Source organism: Mesocricetus auratus, unplaced genomic scaffold, assembly GCF_017639785.1.
Source record: "Mesocricetus auratus isolate SY011 unplaced genomic scaffold, BCM_Maur_2.0 Super-Scaffold_4256, whole genome shotgun sequence".
In the NCBI taxonomy this organism is placed as follows: domain Eukaryota; kingdom Metazoa; phylum Chordata; class Mammalia; order Rodentia; family Cricetidae; genus Mesocricetus; species Mesocricetus auratus.
The window spans coordinates 66,544,789-66,561,050 of NW_024429182.1; the positions used below are offsets into that span (position 1 = coordinate 66,544,789).

General features: G+C 41.8%; 1 protein-coding gene across 2 annotated transcripts in view; it reads right to left on the bottom strand.

Moving 5' to 3' along the window:
* Nucleotides 1–2,484: 2,484 nt before the first annotated feature.
* Abraxas2 (abraxas 2, BRISC complex subunit) overlaps nucleotides 2,485–16,262 on the bottom strand; it is a 40,367-nt gene continuing 26,589 nt past the window's right edge. For both annotated transcript variants that reach the window (XM_040752748.1, XM_005064282.4), the window contains exons 5-9: nucleotides 13,117–13,307; nucleotides 11,369–11,488; nucleotides 9,038–9,122; nucleotides 5,319–5,433; nucleotides 2,485–3,221 (exon numbers count right to left, since the gene is read on the bottom strand). In XM_040752748.1, coding sequence (XP_040608682.1) covers nucleotides 2,752–3,221; nucleotides 5,319–5,433; nucleotides 9,038–9,122; nucleotides 11,369–11,488; nucleotides 13,117–13,307 — 981 coding nt within the window. In that variant the 3' untranslated portion in view covers nucleotides 2,485–2,751. The remainder of the gene's footprint in view (nucleotides 3,222–5,318; nucleotides 5,434–9,037; nucleotides 9,123–11,368; nucleotides 11,489–13,116; nucleotides 13,308–16,262) is intronic.

Sequence of the window (16,262 nt, forward strand, 5' to 3'; positions counted from 1 at the left end):
GGTACTTCTCTAGATAGCTTGGTCCTCATACTTTCCTTGAAATCAACATGAACATTTTATTAAGTTGTGTTCTTAGATTCCTCTTGAAGCCATACAGGTCTCCACGGAAACTGAGGACAAGTTTTAAATGCCTTTTAAAAAACCAAAACTTCCACCAGGGAGGGCCTCACCCTCCCTGGGGATGGGAGTGGAGATTGTGTGGGGAACTGGGGGGCCTGGTGGGGAGCGCAGGGGAGGAGAGGAGAGAGAGGGAGCTGGGACTGACATGTGAAACAAGCTTGTTTCTAACTTAAATTTTAAAAAAAGGGGGAAAAATACTGTTTTTACTTCTAAAAAAACAACAAAAAAGCCGGGCGGTGGTGGCACATGCCTTTAATCCCAGCACTTGGGAGGCAGAGGCAGGGGGATCTCTATGAGTTGGAGACCAACCTAGTCTACAAGAGCTAGTTCCAGGACAGGACAGCCTCCAAAGCCACAGAGAAACCCTGTCTCGGAAAAACAAGACAAACAAATAAACAAACAAACAAAAAACCCAACAACAACAAACAAAACAAAAACAAAAACTACCTAGCCATAGAGATGGCTCAGTGGTTAAGAGCATTTGTTGCTCTTTAGTTCCTAGTGCCTACAATGGAGGCTCAGTCACTTGTAAATCCAGCCCCAGGAGTCCTCTCCTAGACTTCACTAGCACCTGTACCCACAAAAGCACATACCCACATGCAACCACATACACATAAACAAAAATAAGGTCTTAAAAAACAAAACTTACCTAAGAGGCAATACCTACTGAAGGAAGAACTTGCTGGTACTGAGACAGACACTAATATATCATGATTAAATAAGTTTTTATTGTCACATTTAACTGCTTTGTCAGATATACACTGTATATTTCAGTATGGCATAAAAATAAGAATATTTTCCTGAATGTCAAAATCTGAACAGAGGAGATGGCGATGGCACTTTAAAAAACTGGAATTCATACCGTGCTGAAGCTGCTAGTAGGTAGCTGATAAAAGCTGGAACGCACTGCAGATAAAGTGACCCTCGATATTCAAATCATACGGCAGTGGTATAAGCCCAGCAAAACTGGGACAGTCACAATGCAGACCCTGGGGCACAACCAAAGCAGGATAGTCCAGCATCTCATTTCTAAGCCTGAATCTGCTGTCTGAGCCTGGGAGCTGGAGCCCATGAGTAAACATTGCTAAAAAACGAAATAAATCCTTTGGAACCAGATCGTAAGCCTTTTGAGGATGTCTTCATCCTTACATATGTTAAACAGTCCAAGGAAAGGCAGTTCAGTGACAAGTATCACAAGTATCATGGGCTGAATGACTGCTATAAACACTGGTCTTACCATCCAATCCAGTAGCCCAATATATCTCCTCTCTCTCTCTCTCTCTCTCTCTCTCTCTCTCTCTCTCTCTCTCTCTCTCTCTCTCTCCCTCTCCCTCTCCCTCTCCCTCTCCCTCTCCCTCTCCCTCTCCCTCTCTCTCTCTCTCTCTGCAGAGACAGGGTTTCTCTGTTTTGCTTTGGAGCCTGTCCTGGAACTCACTCTATAGACCAGGCTGGCCTTGAACTCACACAGATCTACCTGGCTCTGCCTCCCAAATGCTGGGAATAAAGGCATGTGCCACCAACGCCCGGCAATATATTCTAAATTGTTTTTTAGTGGTTTCACACATTTTGGCCAAAACTAGAAAACAAGCAATAATTAAATAAAAACATAAGTGCATCCCAATGGTCTCCACACATTTGCAATTATCCCCCAGATGGCAACTTAAAAAATGGGGAGGGGTATGGTTATTCAGACCATTGAAGTAGATCTTATTCACCAAGATTCCTGAATATGTTTTTTAAAATGTCCTTCTTCTACAAATCTAGCCCTGGATCTGCCAGGCCTAAGCGCATTACATCTCTTAGACAGGATATCGGATAAATCCACTGTGTCTGGGATCTGTTCACCAGACTCAGGCCTGGCATCTCCCTCCTTTCTGCCATCCACTGCCATGTGGTCTTCCTCAAAGACTCCAGAACTGTTTGTGTTCAGTGCAGCAGTTGCCGCCGTACACCAAAAGACTGACTTCCTGACACTGATCGGGATGAGTATTCACTGGGGATTAGTATCTCTACGTTTTTAAAAAGGCAACCATTTTAAGTGACAATACATATCAGGCTAGTAGAAAAACGTTGAAACAAAGCCCTCTCTCCCATCTTACAAAGTCATGCAGACAGGAGAAGGAATGTCTGACTTGTTCCAATTAGGCTTCTTGGAATTAACAAAATTTCTTTTCTGGCAAAGATAATTTGGCTCATCATAGAAAGTTCTTTGAAGGCTGCTGCTAAACTCATTTCCCTTTGAAAAAGCAAATTTCAAGGCATGATAGTGCAGAGGTAAGTTTCCAACTTATAGAGTATTTATAGACTAATTGTGCTTAGTCTCTGATCTCCAATTTATCTTAAAGAACAGACTACACTGAGGAGTTTCACTCTGCCTAAATTTACTAGTACATCCATGAATCGCACCAGAATTAGGACAATTTGATTATCGTAATGATTCTGCTGTGAACCCATGCACTGCACCCAGAGGTGAGGACTGGCGGACAGAGGATTCTGGGGGTTCTGTGCATGGGGTGCCCCACTCGGGAGTCACGGCATCTGAGAAAGCAGTTCTCCCCACAGATTAAGTCCTCAACAAACTCTCAATAAGCCATTAAGAAAAGCCAAGTGGAGAGAGTGTCATCTGTTTACTTAAATCTGGGAGGTCTGAGTGTTCCTGGGGTCCTCATCGGGATGTGTCACGGGCCGTGAATTCTTTGAATGTGAGGATTCACTATGAGGGGACTCTGCAGGGTCAATCAAATTTTCATAATCACTGTCGTCTGACTCCTCCCCACTGTCTCCAGCTGCTCTCTGGGAAGGAAGAAGATCTGCTCCACTTCCAGAGAACTTCAGTCTGGCACTGGTGGAAGCATAGTTGGAAGAGCCCACAGCCTGAGGCCGAGGCATGAAGACACTCCTTTCCATTCGAGAATGGCTCTGAGTACTTTCTTGATTGTTTGGGTGGAAATCAGAATATGGGGGAGGAGGATCAGAGGGTTCAGTGTCTGCTAGAGTACTTCTCCCTTCAGCTGTAAACCCAGAATAGGACATCCGAGGGCTGAATGCTGGCTCCAGATTGTCAGATGGCATCTGTCTGCTTAATAGGGCCTGCTGCAATCCTGCATGGAAACAGGAAGAATATTTTAACAAGTTCTCCACCTTCACAACTTTTACTTCCACCCCATTAAATGGTCAGCCTGAATGTTTTGGAAATGGTCAGTTGTGAAGTGATTGTTACTAATATTTGTAAATGATTTCTCTATACATCCATTTATTTGCATATTAAGTCCCAGGCCAATCATCGTTATACAGCAAGACCCTGTCTCAAAAACCAAAACCAAACAAACAAGAAAACAGTTGAAAATCCAGGCAATCTGACTAGAAGTGTAACCCCAAGATGTAAAACATAGGTTTGTCACTATAAATTATGTGTTATTCTGCCTACCTGTTGCCCATTGTGCTAAAAAATTTGAGACTACCAGCTGACACTAAACACCATCCTCACCACCTTTATAAGTCACATGAATATGGAACATAACTTAGACAGTTTCCTTTCAAATACCATACCATACTGCTTTTCTTTGAATGTGTATTTGTGTCTGTGTCTACCACTTGCATAAAAGTGCCCAAGGGAGTCCAAGAGGATGCTGGATCCAGTGTAACTAGAACTACAGGTAGTCGTGAGCTACTGTATATGAGTGCTGGGAACCAACTTAGTCCTCTCAGCAGCAGCAAGATGTCTTAGCTGCTAGGCCACCTTTCCAGCCCCTGAGAATTTTACGTGTCTTTTTTAAGAGGCTATAATGAACATAGGACACAATCCTGGTATGTGCAGCATGCTATGGTTAGCCTGGTAGCAACTTCATGGTTGCTAGAAATAGATGATATTGTCAATACACACAAAAATCTGCACCAAATTTCTTAGATCTGCTCTAACTTCTGCTTCAGCTTTTCTCTCTGGTCCTCTTATTTTAAGTTTCAGAAACTTGAGTAATACCATGAAAAAAAGCGCCTATCATTAAATGTTTGATGACAAGGGGATGTCCTCCCTCCATCATGTGAACCTGGTTCTTGCTTAGTACAGCTGAAGATATGGCTTGGTGGATAAAGAGCTTGGTTAACACGCCCAAAGCCTGGGATTCAGTCCCCACCACTACATAAAAGTGTGGTAGTGTTGGTACTTGGTAGGGAAAAATCAGGAGAATCAGAAATTTGAGGTTATCTTCAGCTACAGAGAAAGTTCAAGACTAGTCTGAGATATATGAGATCCCTCCTCATAAACATAGGAATTAATTAAGGGAGGTTTTCTGAATGGTCTCATGTTACTGAAAGGATAATTTGATAATTAAAGAATGAATAGTTTAGCCAGGTAACAAGATCTGTAATTCTAGATACTTTGAGCTGGGCATGGTGGCACATGCTTTTAATCCCAGTAGAGGCAGGTGGATTTGAGTTTAAAGCTAGTCTGGTCTATAGACCATAGTTCCAGGACAGCCAGGATTGCAAAGAGAAACATTATCTCTAAAAACAAACAAACAAAACCCCCAAAACACACCAAAAATTCTAGATCCTTTAGAGACTGAGGCAGAAAGATCACAAGTTTGATGTCTTCCTTGACTTATACAAGTTCAAAGCCTGTCTGGACAATTTAGGAATATTGTCTCAAAAATAGAAAGTAGGGCCAGAGAGATGATGCAATAGATTAAGGTCCTGATCTCCAAGCCTGACAATATGAGTTCAATAACCTGGACTATGTACTAGAAGAAGAGAACCAATACTTACAACCTGACCTCCCACAGGTACTACAAACAAATAAATACAAAATCAAAAATAAACAGAAAGTCAAGCTGGGTTTGGTAGCACATGACTTTAATCCTAATACTCAGCAGGTAGAGTCATGTGGATCTCATGGAAGAAAACAGCTCTCATCAGGTATGGAAGCATACACTTGTAATCCTAGCACTTGAGAGGCTTTGGGGAGCAGATCTCAAGGCAGAGCCCAGCCAGATCTACAGAGTGAGTTTCAAGCCTCCTATGAATGTATAGTCAGACAGTATATAAAATAAATATAAAATAAATTCAGTACAAAAGGGGGGCTGGAGTGTAGCTCAGTGGCAAAGTACTATGGGAAAGTCTATGTTCAGTTCTCAGTATCCCACCCCAAGGAGCAAAACCACTTCTCTAATATGGAATGGTAGACTTAGTCAGAAGCTTACTTCTTTCTTGTTCCTTTTCATTTTTCTTCTGTGCGATTTGTCTTCTTAATTTGTTCACTTCTGCCTGACAAGATTCAACAACTCGCTCACTCTTTTCTACATCTGCACACACTGCCTGAGGGGGAAAATAAAACCATAAGAAGGTTAGCTTCAAATCAGGCAGGAGGTAATCTATAAATTCAGCCTTGTTAAAATCCCAGAAAAGCTGGGCAGTGGTGGCACATGCTTTTAATCCCAGCACTCGGGAGGCAGAGGCAGGCAGGTATCTGTGAGTTCATGGCCAGCCTGGTCTACAGAGCTAGTTCCAGGACAGTCTCCAAAACAATACAGAGAAACCCTGTCTCGAAAAACCAAAAAGAGTGTGTGTGGGGCGGGGGAGGCTGGAGAGATGGCTCAGAGGTTAAGAACACTGACTATTCTTCCAGAGGTTCTGAGTTCAATTCCCGGCAACCACATGGTGGCTCACAACCACCTTAAACGAGACCTGGTGCCCTCTGCTGGCATGTAGAAAGAAAACTGTATACACAGTAAATAAATAAAATATGTTTAAAAAAGAAGAGTGGGGGAAGGCAGCCTGTTATCGTGGGCACTCAAGTCTGCTCTACCTTGCCTGTTTAATTTGGATGATTTCAGTGCCTGGTGATTTTGGAGGCCAGAAGACAGTGTAGATCCCTTGGAAACACAGTTACAGGTGTTGTGCGCCTTCTGGAAATTGAACCTCAGTCTTCAGGAAGAGTAGCAGCCAGTGCTCTTAACTGCTGGGATTTTAATAAGGCTGATTCTAATAAGGTTTTCCTGTTTTGTTTTTTTTTTTTTTTTTTTTTTTTTGGTTTGGTTTGGTTTGGTCTTTTGGTTTTTCAAGACAGGGTTTCTCTGTATTGCTTTGGAGGTTGACCAGGAACTCACTCTGTAGACCAGGATGGCTTTTTTTTAAGGTGGTGTCCTAAAACCTATATTATATTAATCAATACAATAAGGAGTCAGTTTTAGTCATCTTTAAAAAATTTATTATCATTAGGGGGCTAGAGAGATAGCCCAGTGGTTAAAAGCAGGATTGCTCTTGCAGAGGATTTGAATTTGGTTCCTATACCCTCGATGACTCATAACTGCCTGTAACCTGAGCTCAATGGAATTCTCTGGTCTCTGTGGACTCTTGCATTCACATACACATAGTCACACAGACACACAGACAGGCACGCACACACTCATGCACACAAGCACGGGCATGTGTGTATGTGCCATGACCTCATGTTGTGGAGGTCAGAGGGAAACTTTATGAAGTCAGTTTTCTTCATCCACCTTTAAGAGTGTTCCAGGGATCAAACTTAGGTTGCCAGATTTATATGATTTCGTTGTTGTTGTTTTTGACAGAGTTTTTCATTGGCCTGGAGTTCACTGAGTAGGCTACACTGGTTGGTCAAGTAGCTCCAGGGATTCGCCTGTCTCTGCCTCTCTGATGCTGGTGTATGTCACCATACCCAACGTCTTTAAGATTTATTTTTAGCCAGGCGTTGGTGGCACACGCCTTTAATCCCAGCACTCGGGAGGCAGAGGCAGGCGGATCTCTGTGAGTTCGAGGCCAGCCTGGTCTACAAAGTGAGTTCCAGGACAGCCTCCAAAGCTACAGAGAAACCCTGTCTCGAAAAACCAAAAAATAAAAAATAAAAAAATAAAAAGATTTATTTTTATTTATGTGTATGTATGTGCTTGTGTGGGTGTCCTGGAAGTCAGAAGAGGGTGTTGGATCTCCTGGAACTGGAGTTACTGCAGTTGTGAGCCACCAGAAAAGATGCTGACAATTAAACACTGGCCCCTGCAAGAGCACCAAGTGCTCTGAAATGCTGACCATCTCTCCAGCCCATCCTCAAGTGTTTCATGCAGGTGTGTGGACCAACTCAGGTCTTCATGGCTGTACAGCAAGCACTTGACTGACTGAGTCATCTCTCCAGCCCCATTGGACTGTTATTCATCATTAACTTGCTTTCTTAATTTTAATCATTTTAAGATGATTGTGCAACTCAGCTTAGAAATCTTTTAAAAAGGCAAGGATAGGAAAAATAGAATTTCTACCCTTGCTTAATCAATTTTATTGGAACAAAACTAGTTTTTTTTGGTACCAGTCTAGCTTATAAAGGAAGGGAGAATAAAAGATAAGCCTGGAATGGGATGTTTTCAATATTCATTTCTAACCAACAATTAAAAACAGGGTAAGATGTGCTGGAGAGATGGTTAGGAGGTTAAGAGCACAGGCTGTTCTTCCAAAGGACTACAGTTTGATTCCCAGAATCCAAATGGTGGCTCACAACCATCTATAACTCAAGGTCCAGGGGAACTAATGCCCTTTTCTGGTCTTGATAGGCAATGCATGCATATGGCACATATCTATACACACAGGCAAAACATCCACACACACCGGCAAAATATCCATATGCATAAAAATAAAAATTTAAAAAAGCAGATAAGACAGATTTATTTATGATACGGAAATCTGGAAAAGAAAGTAAGTTTTAGAGTTGAGGTTTGAATGTCTGTAATTCAGCTACCAATAACCACTGAGAGCTGACCTTTAATCAGGAAGGTTATGTGTGATACCATTTAGAAGTCGTTTGGTTAGTGCTAATGGTCTGAAAGGCCACGGTCATGATTTTTGGGACAAAGCTTTTTTTCACTGCACATTCCTCCGATAGCAGAAATGCCAGAAACTTCCAGAAAGCCAGTCTAGCATCAGTGAGCGTGAACTGTGTTCCCTCCACTTCCAAGTATCCAGTGAACACAGGCCCTGGAAACTGCTTTGTCCTCTCACGAAGGCTTTCCCCCTTTTAGATGCTGCCTCCACTCCTCCCTCTATTGTCTGGGGTCTTTCCCAGGCCTCTGAGAGTTCCAACTTTGCCACTTTTCTTCTAGCTCTCAAATGTAAGTGCAGTGGGAATCACTGTCAGCATGCAGTTGGAGGTGGTACCGTAAATATTGGTTGCATGAATGACTAGGAAGAAACAGATTCCACTGCTCACTCCACAGAGGCAGCTTAGGGGAAAATGAACAAACTAGATGGAGGCAGAACTAACCAGAGCATAGGCTTTTGACATTGTCTCTCCTAAGAATATAACTGACAGAGACAACTGTGTTCTTAGCACCCCTTTGTAAACTCAATTTTGAAGATGAACTTCCCATAAAAAGCACAACTGAAAAGGGGTCGTAAGTATTCTAAGAAGCAGCATTCATAAATTACTTCAGTGCTTCTACCTCAGCACACAGGCAGGATTTGTAGACTGACATCAGACATTATCTTAGCAAAATCCATTCTGACTTTAAAAAAAATTTGATGTGCACATTTGTTATCTGTGCGAGAGTGCTGGATACCCTGGAGCTGGAGTCACAGATTCCAGTTATGAGCTACCTTGTGGATGTTGGGAATCGAAGCTGGGTCCTCAGGAAGAGCCATTTCTCCAGACACCAATTATGACTTCTGAGCCACAGCTATTCATTTGCCATTAAAAGATACATATTTTAAAAAGATGGAGCCGGGTGGTGGTGGCACACGCCTTTAATGCCAGCACTCGGGAGGCAGAGGCAGGCGGATCTCTGTGAGTTTGAGACCAGCCTGGTCTACAAGAGCTAGTTCCAGGACACCCTCCAAAGCCACAGAGAAACCCTGTCTCGAAAAACCAAAACAAACAAACAAACAAACAAATAAATAATAAGATGGAAATACCAGTTACCTGTACTTTCTCCTGAAGTGCATTATAAACCTGATAAATTGCCCTAATGTCCTTCATGACTCCATCCTTGTCAAAAAAGTCAGTACTAGAGGACAGAAAAAAGATGTCAAAATATTAAAATCACCATGAACATGAGAGACATTTTTGTTATCAGTCCTATCTCACAGTATTAATTACATGCTGTGACTCAAAGGTGACACCATCTAACAATAATATGCTAATCCTACTAGAGTTATAGAAGAGAAATAAAAAATACAACACCAATTAAAAAAGAACATTTTCCAGTAACTATGTTTATCTCTCTTTTTAAATTATTTTTAATTTTAGATAGGGTCTTTCTAGGTGGCCCTGGCTGATCTGAAACTTGCTCTGAAGTCCTGGTTGTCTTGGAACTAAAATAAATATCCACTCACCTCTGCCTCCCAAGTACTGGGATTAAAGGCATATACAACTAACCACATCTGGCTGTTTTTCTTTTTAAAACCTGAGAAAAGCAGCTGGAGAGACAGCTCAAAGGTTACAAGCACTCACTGCTCTTGCAGCGGACCTGGGTTCATTTCCCAGTTTGCACACCACAAACCAGAGCACCCATAACTCTAGTTTCAGAGGATCCAATGCTCTCTTCTGGTCTCCTCAGGCACTGTACACACAGTGCACATATAGACATCCAGGAAAACATTCACATGCACAATTTTTTAAAAATCTTTTAAAAAATAAAAAATACAATCTGAGAGACAACACAGTAAAATTATCTCCTCAATAAGAATAAAAAAAAGGGGAACTGGAGAGAGGGCTCGGAAGTTAAGAGCACTGGTTGTTCTTCTAGAGGTCCTGAGTTCAATTCCCAGCAACCACATGGTGGCTTACAACCATCCGTAATAAGATCTGGTGCCCTCTTCTGGTGAACAGGAATATATCACTGTATACATACATAAAAAAAAAAAAACTTTCAGGAATTCTTGTGTGTGTGTGTGTGTGTGAAGGTGTACATACATGCATGTTTATTCACATTTCCATAAAGGGGCACTCCAATGTGCATGCTTCTGGGGGGCCAGAGGCCACTGTCAGGTGTCCTCCTATTTCTCTCCACCTTATTGTTTGAGACAGAGTCTCTCACAGAACCTGGGATTTGCCATTTTGGATGTTTGCTGACTGATCAGCAAGTCCCAAGCACCTGCCTATTTCTGTGCTCCTAGTGCTGGGGTCATAAATATGCTCTGCCCAGCTCAGTTTTTTGTTTTTAATTAATTAATTTGTCTTATGTGTAGGAATGTTTTATTTGCATGTATGTCTATGAACCATATGTATGCCTGGTATCTTCAGGGTCCAAAAGTGGGCACTGGATCCCGTAGGACTGGAGTTACAATGGTTGTGAGCCATTATGTGAATGCTGGGAATAGAACCCAGGTTTTCTACAAGAGCAATCATTGCTCTTAATTGCTGAGTCATCTCTCTCCAGCCTCCTACCCAGCATTTTTACATGAGAATACAAATTCAGACCTCATTCTTGCACAGCAAATACTTAGTCACCACTGAACTATCTCCAGCTTCAGTTGTTTAGATATATTTTTATCTTTTTGGAACAGGGTCTTACTATGCAGCTCAGGCTATCCTGGAATGTAACAGAAATCCACTGCCTCTGCTTCCTACCATTTGCTACAGAGCAGGCTTGTTTTGTTGTTGTTTTTTGTTTTTGTTTTTGTTTTTTGAGGAAGGGACTTAATTCTGTAAGCTGGCCTTGAATTTATGACCATCTCCTGCTTCAGCCTCTCAAGTGCTGGGATTGCAGGTGTGAGCTACCATATTCAGCTTCAGGGATCATTTCTTCTGTCTTTTTTTTTTTAAGACAAGTTTGGTTTTGGTTTTTTTTTTTTTTTTTTTTTTTGGCTGTCCTGGAACTAACTCTGTAGAGACATTCACAGAGATCCACCTGTCTCTGTCTCCTAAGTGCCGGGATTAAAGGTGTGTGCCACCACTACTCAGCTATAGGGATCATTTCAATAGTTTATTAAAAACAAATTCTGAGCCAGGCATTGGTGGCGCACACCTTTAATTCCAGCACCTGGCTGGCAGAGGCAGGCAGATCTCTGTGAGTTCGAGGCCAGCGGGGTCTACAGAGCAAGTTCCAGAGAAACCCTGTCTCGAAAAACCAAAAAAAAAAAAAAAAAAGAACGCATTCTGATATATGTGACGATAGTGGTGGTAGTCTAGAGACTTGTCTGTTTTCTTTCATTTCAGCTAAAATAAACTTGATTTTACACTTCTCCTTACCCTTTAAAAAATAATAATTAAAATACTGTTGACAAGAACTCATTTCACCTTTCAACTTACCCATGCTCTTTAATAACTTTGGCATAACTTTGCGAAGTGTTTGGCACTGAAGACACTTTGTACTCTTGTTGGCTGGTATTGCCTAGATTGGGGATTGCAAGTGATATCCTTTGATTATACCTGTGAGGAAATTAAGAAAAAATAGCACGTAATAAGTACATTTCTTTGTTTGTCTGAGGCAGGGTCTCACTGTGTAACCTAAGCCAGCTTCAATTGCACATTCTGCCTGCTTCAGCCTTCCACGTGCTGGGATTACAGACATATGCCACCATACCTGGCTCTACTGCTATGTTGCCTAGTTAAGTGTTGAACTCATGGGCTCAAACACTCTGCTCCTTCAGTACCTCATTGCTGGGTTTACAGTATTTGTCACCATTCTCAGTTTTAAAAGTATTTATTTAAGAATTGGAATTAACAGGTCTGATTCCCCATACCCACATGATGGCTCACTGTAGTTTGTAACTTCAGTTCCAGAGGATCCAACACCCTCTTCTGGCCTCTGCCAGCATCAGGCATGCAGTCAATGTACACATAGAAATACATACAGGGGCCGGGCAGTGGTAGCTCCCGGCACTCAGGAGGCAAAGGCAGGCGGATCTGCGAGTTCAAGGTCAACCTGGTCTACAGAGTGAGTTCCAGGACAGCCAAGGCTACATAGAGAAACCATGTCTCAAACAACAACAACAAAAATCCCCAAACAAACAAAACGTAAAGGATTGAGACTGATGGCTGTGGCTCAGCTGGATGAGTGCCCAAAGCTCTGGGCTCAGTACACAGCACCACATGAACCAGGTGTGGTGGCACACATCTGTAATCTTGGTATTCCCTAGGTAGAGGCAGGAGGGGTAGAAGTTCAAGGTCATTCTTAGCTATGCAGGCTAGTTCTGAGTTACAGGGTGAGTGCCAGGTCTGTCAGGGATTCATCCACAGGGAGGCCCTATCTCAAAAAAATCAAACAGCAATTTGGGGAAGATCATCCCAAGTTAAAGGCTGACCTGGTCTACATAGCAAATTTCAGGTCATCTGGACTACAGAGCAAGACCCTGCCTTAAAAACAAAATCCAAGAGCCGGGCGGTGGTGGCGCACGCCTTTAATCCCAGCACTCGGGAGGCAGAGGCAGGCGGATCTCTGTGAGTTCGAGGCCGGGCTGGACCGATAGCCTCCGAAACAATACAGAGAAACCCTGTCTCGTAAAAACCAAAAAAAAAAAAAAAAAACCAAAACAAAAGGGTAAGGTTGACAGCAGGCTTCCTTCTATCAATAAATATTTCACTGGGGGCTGGAGAGTTGGCTCAGTGGTTAAGAGCTGCTCTTTCAGAGGACCTGGGTTCAATTGCCAGCACCCACATGGTGACTCATAACTGTAACTTCAGTCCCAAGGGATCTGACACCTTCCCACCAATGCAGATAAAACTGAAAAAAAATAAATATTAAAAAAAATAACTATTTCACTGATGTTGACTACTGATCCTACGAGCACATTTCCAGAGGGAAATCTTTCTGTAATTCACAAGTAGCAAACATGGTCACATAGTGTTGTTTTTCTCTTTATCAATCCCCAAACTATTTTACTTCATTTAACTGGTAAGCAAGCCTCTGGGGACCCAGATGAAGGTTGCTATGCCCAACTTTTACATAGGTGCCAGGGAGCCAAACTCAGGTCCTCACGCTTGCTTTACCCATTGAGCCCTCCCCTGAGGCCCAGGATCTTTCTTTTTACGTACAGCTGGCGGGAAGCTTTCTTTACCTTCGATTTGGTCTAAAGAGAACATATTCTAAAGCATGAGTAGAATTGTTGGCGGTAGAGATGAAGCTAAAGAGAAGGAAGACAAGGTCTGGCACACCGAGGATGCGGGTGAGCTGCTTGTGGATAACCTGCTCTCTGTACGACATCTGCTGCTGGGTGTTTCGACGGAATCTGTACCACCCGATAACTTTCTGCAATAAGAACAGAAGAAGGTATTAAGAGCTTATTTAATTCAGAACTCATCCAAAGGAACAGAACTAAAAACAACCATCTGTGAACAAGTGAATGGATAAACTGGGTAAACTGTAGTACAATGGAATCATATGCTGTAATAAAAAGGAACAAATCATCATGGAGGAATCTCAAAATAACTACACAAGGGTGTGGAGAGCATATGCTAAAAGGATTTTTATTAGTATAAAGTCTAGAAAATGAATCTGTAGTGACATATACTATAGCTTCTTGCACTATGTCATGACCCCATATGGGGCCACATAATTGAATGTGAGGTTAAAAAAAAATTGGTAACAGTAAAAAGTTTCTGAATGTGAAATGACCAAAAATCAATTCAAAATCAAATACATAGGGCTGGAAAGATGGCTCAAACAGGTAAAGGTGCTTGCCCCCTAGGCTGCTAATCTGAGTTGATACCCAGAACGTACATGGTAGAGAAAAAAGTTGACTCACATGGGTTGGATTACCTTCTGACCTTTACTTCTGTGATATGGCACAAAATGACTGCACAATGAGTGTGTATACACACAGGGACACAAACACTCACACACATGATAGATCTGAGATGCCTGTGGCAGCACTCTAGAATGCCACACTGCAAGGTTTCACCACAACCTGGCTTCTGAACACAGCACAGCACAGGCACTGCACAGGCACTGCACACGCAGCACAGGCACTGCACAGGCACTGCACACGCAGCACAGGCACTGCACATGCAGCACAGGCACAGCACATGCTGCACACCATGCCATAGATGCTGCCAGAAGCACTTCAGCTCTCATTCCACACTGGCGTTTCCCATGAACTGCATAGACAAAGCTTGTAGCTCTGGTAGAAATGTAGTAGTTTAAGTTATGGAAAACGAAACAACATTTTCTATTATCATCTCTCAGTGCCTAAATACCAAACCTGTGTATCTTTGAATTGAACTGTGTTAGAATATGTTTTTTAATTGCTGACTTGGGCTTAATTTAAAAAAAAAATCACTGAAGGAATTTGGTTTGGATTAAGACAGAATATTCAATAATATTTGTAATACTATGTAATGCTATTTTTCACATAGTCATGTGAAGCTGCTTTTTCAGCCTTAAGGATTATGGAACCTAAGGACCGATCAATTTGAAATATATTGAAGATTCCTATGCTCCACAGTATTAAATGTCTAGCAAAGGTTAATTCCTTATGTAAAAATAAATAAGGACATTATCTCAGTAGGAAGCATTGTCAATAAATAATAAAATTATATGTGTACCAATGAATTGTCTTAAAAGTAATTTCTTTGTGAGCTATTATCAGTAAATGTCTGGTCTGTACATCCAGGGTCATGCAAAAAAATTTTAACAAGAAGGGTTTGTAAATGGAAAATTCAAGAAGTCCTGACAAAAGCAGTTCAGAGGCTGACACAGACAGGGCAGGGGTGTGTGTGAAGAGGAAATGATAGGAAGTGGGGTCAAGAGACAGGTTTGCAGGTGATTAAAAAGGCCCTGCCCACCTCCCATCTTTCTCTCTCTGCTTCTCGGCCTGTTTTCTGTCTCTCCTCTCTCTCTGCCTCCTTCTTCTCTCCTGCTGCTTCTGTCCCCAGAGGCCAGTCTCCCTTCTCTCCACTCAAGCTCTGTCACATGGCATCTTTCTTTCTGGAACCACTTTTTAAGATTACAACACCTGGGAATACTGATTTATTGTCCAGAATCTCAATAGTAACATGCCAGGAATTTGAAAATATCTAGAAATTTGTTTGTTTTTCATTTCATGTTATTTAAGTCTAAATTATACCATTGTTGATGAATAAACATACTTTGTTTTTTAATTAAAAAAAAAAAGCATGCGAGGCTGGGCAGCAGACCCCTTTAGTTGAAAGGCAGAAGCAAGTGGATCTCTGAGTTAAGGCCAGCCTTAATAGCCAGGACTACACAGAGAAACCCTGTCTCAACACCCCCCCCTCCAAGAGCATGTGTATACACAGCCATATAGAAAGATAAATTCAATGATCAAAGATTTTTAGCTTTTATTAGATCTGTTGTTTGTTAATTTTTAGCCTTGTTCTTTTTTTTTTTTTTTTTTTTTTTTTTTTTTGGTTTTTGAGACAGGGTTTCTCTGTATTGTTTTGGAGCCTGTCCTGGAACTCGCTTGGTAGACCAGGTTTGTCTCGAACTCACAGAGATCCACTTGCCTTTGCCTCCCGAGTGAGCCTTGTTCTTTTTTAAATATACTATTAATACTTCTCTGAGAACTTCATACTTGTGTACATGATCACATTCATTCCCCACTCCTCACTCTAACTCCTCTCAGATCCACCGCTTGGTAATCGTAAAGTTATTCTATTTGTCTACTTCCTCTATAGTATTAAGCAATCCTTAATACAAAATCCATACTTTAAAAAAAAGATGATTTTGACATTCGCTGACATTTTTTTTTTTGGTAGACCAGGATGACTTTGAACTCACTGAGATCCACCTGCCTCTGCCTCCCAAGTGCTGGGATTAAAGGCATGCACCATCACTGCCAGGCTTGCTAACAGTTTTAAACCAAATTCTCTTATCACTCTAGAGAGTGAAGGCGAAGATGCCAAATTCATACTGGTGATGTTTACAATTCTGTATTTTTGGGTTAGTAGACAAGCTAGTTTCAAGTTCACTGAGAATATAGGTCACCAGTACTACAAAGCACATTTTGGATGGTTGCATCTAGGCCAGAATGAAGAATTAGGGATCTCTCTCTCTAAACTTTGTAACATTTCATAATTGAGTTTTCACAGGCTTTCTCCTCATGCCTCAGTATCCACTGACATTTGGGCACACTGACCAACTTTCTTTTAGTCCTTACAATGTTACTGAGAAGCTGTTATGCCTGTTACTGTCTATTTCATAAAGAATGCTTTGATTTCACACAAAATCTCACCCACATGCTTGTCT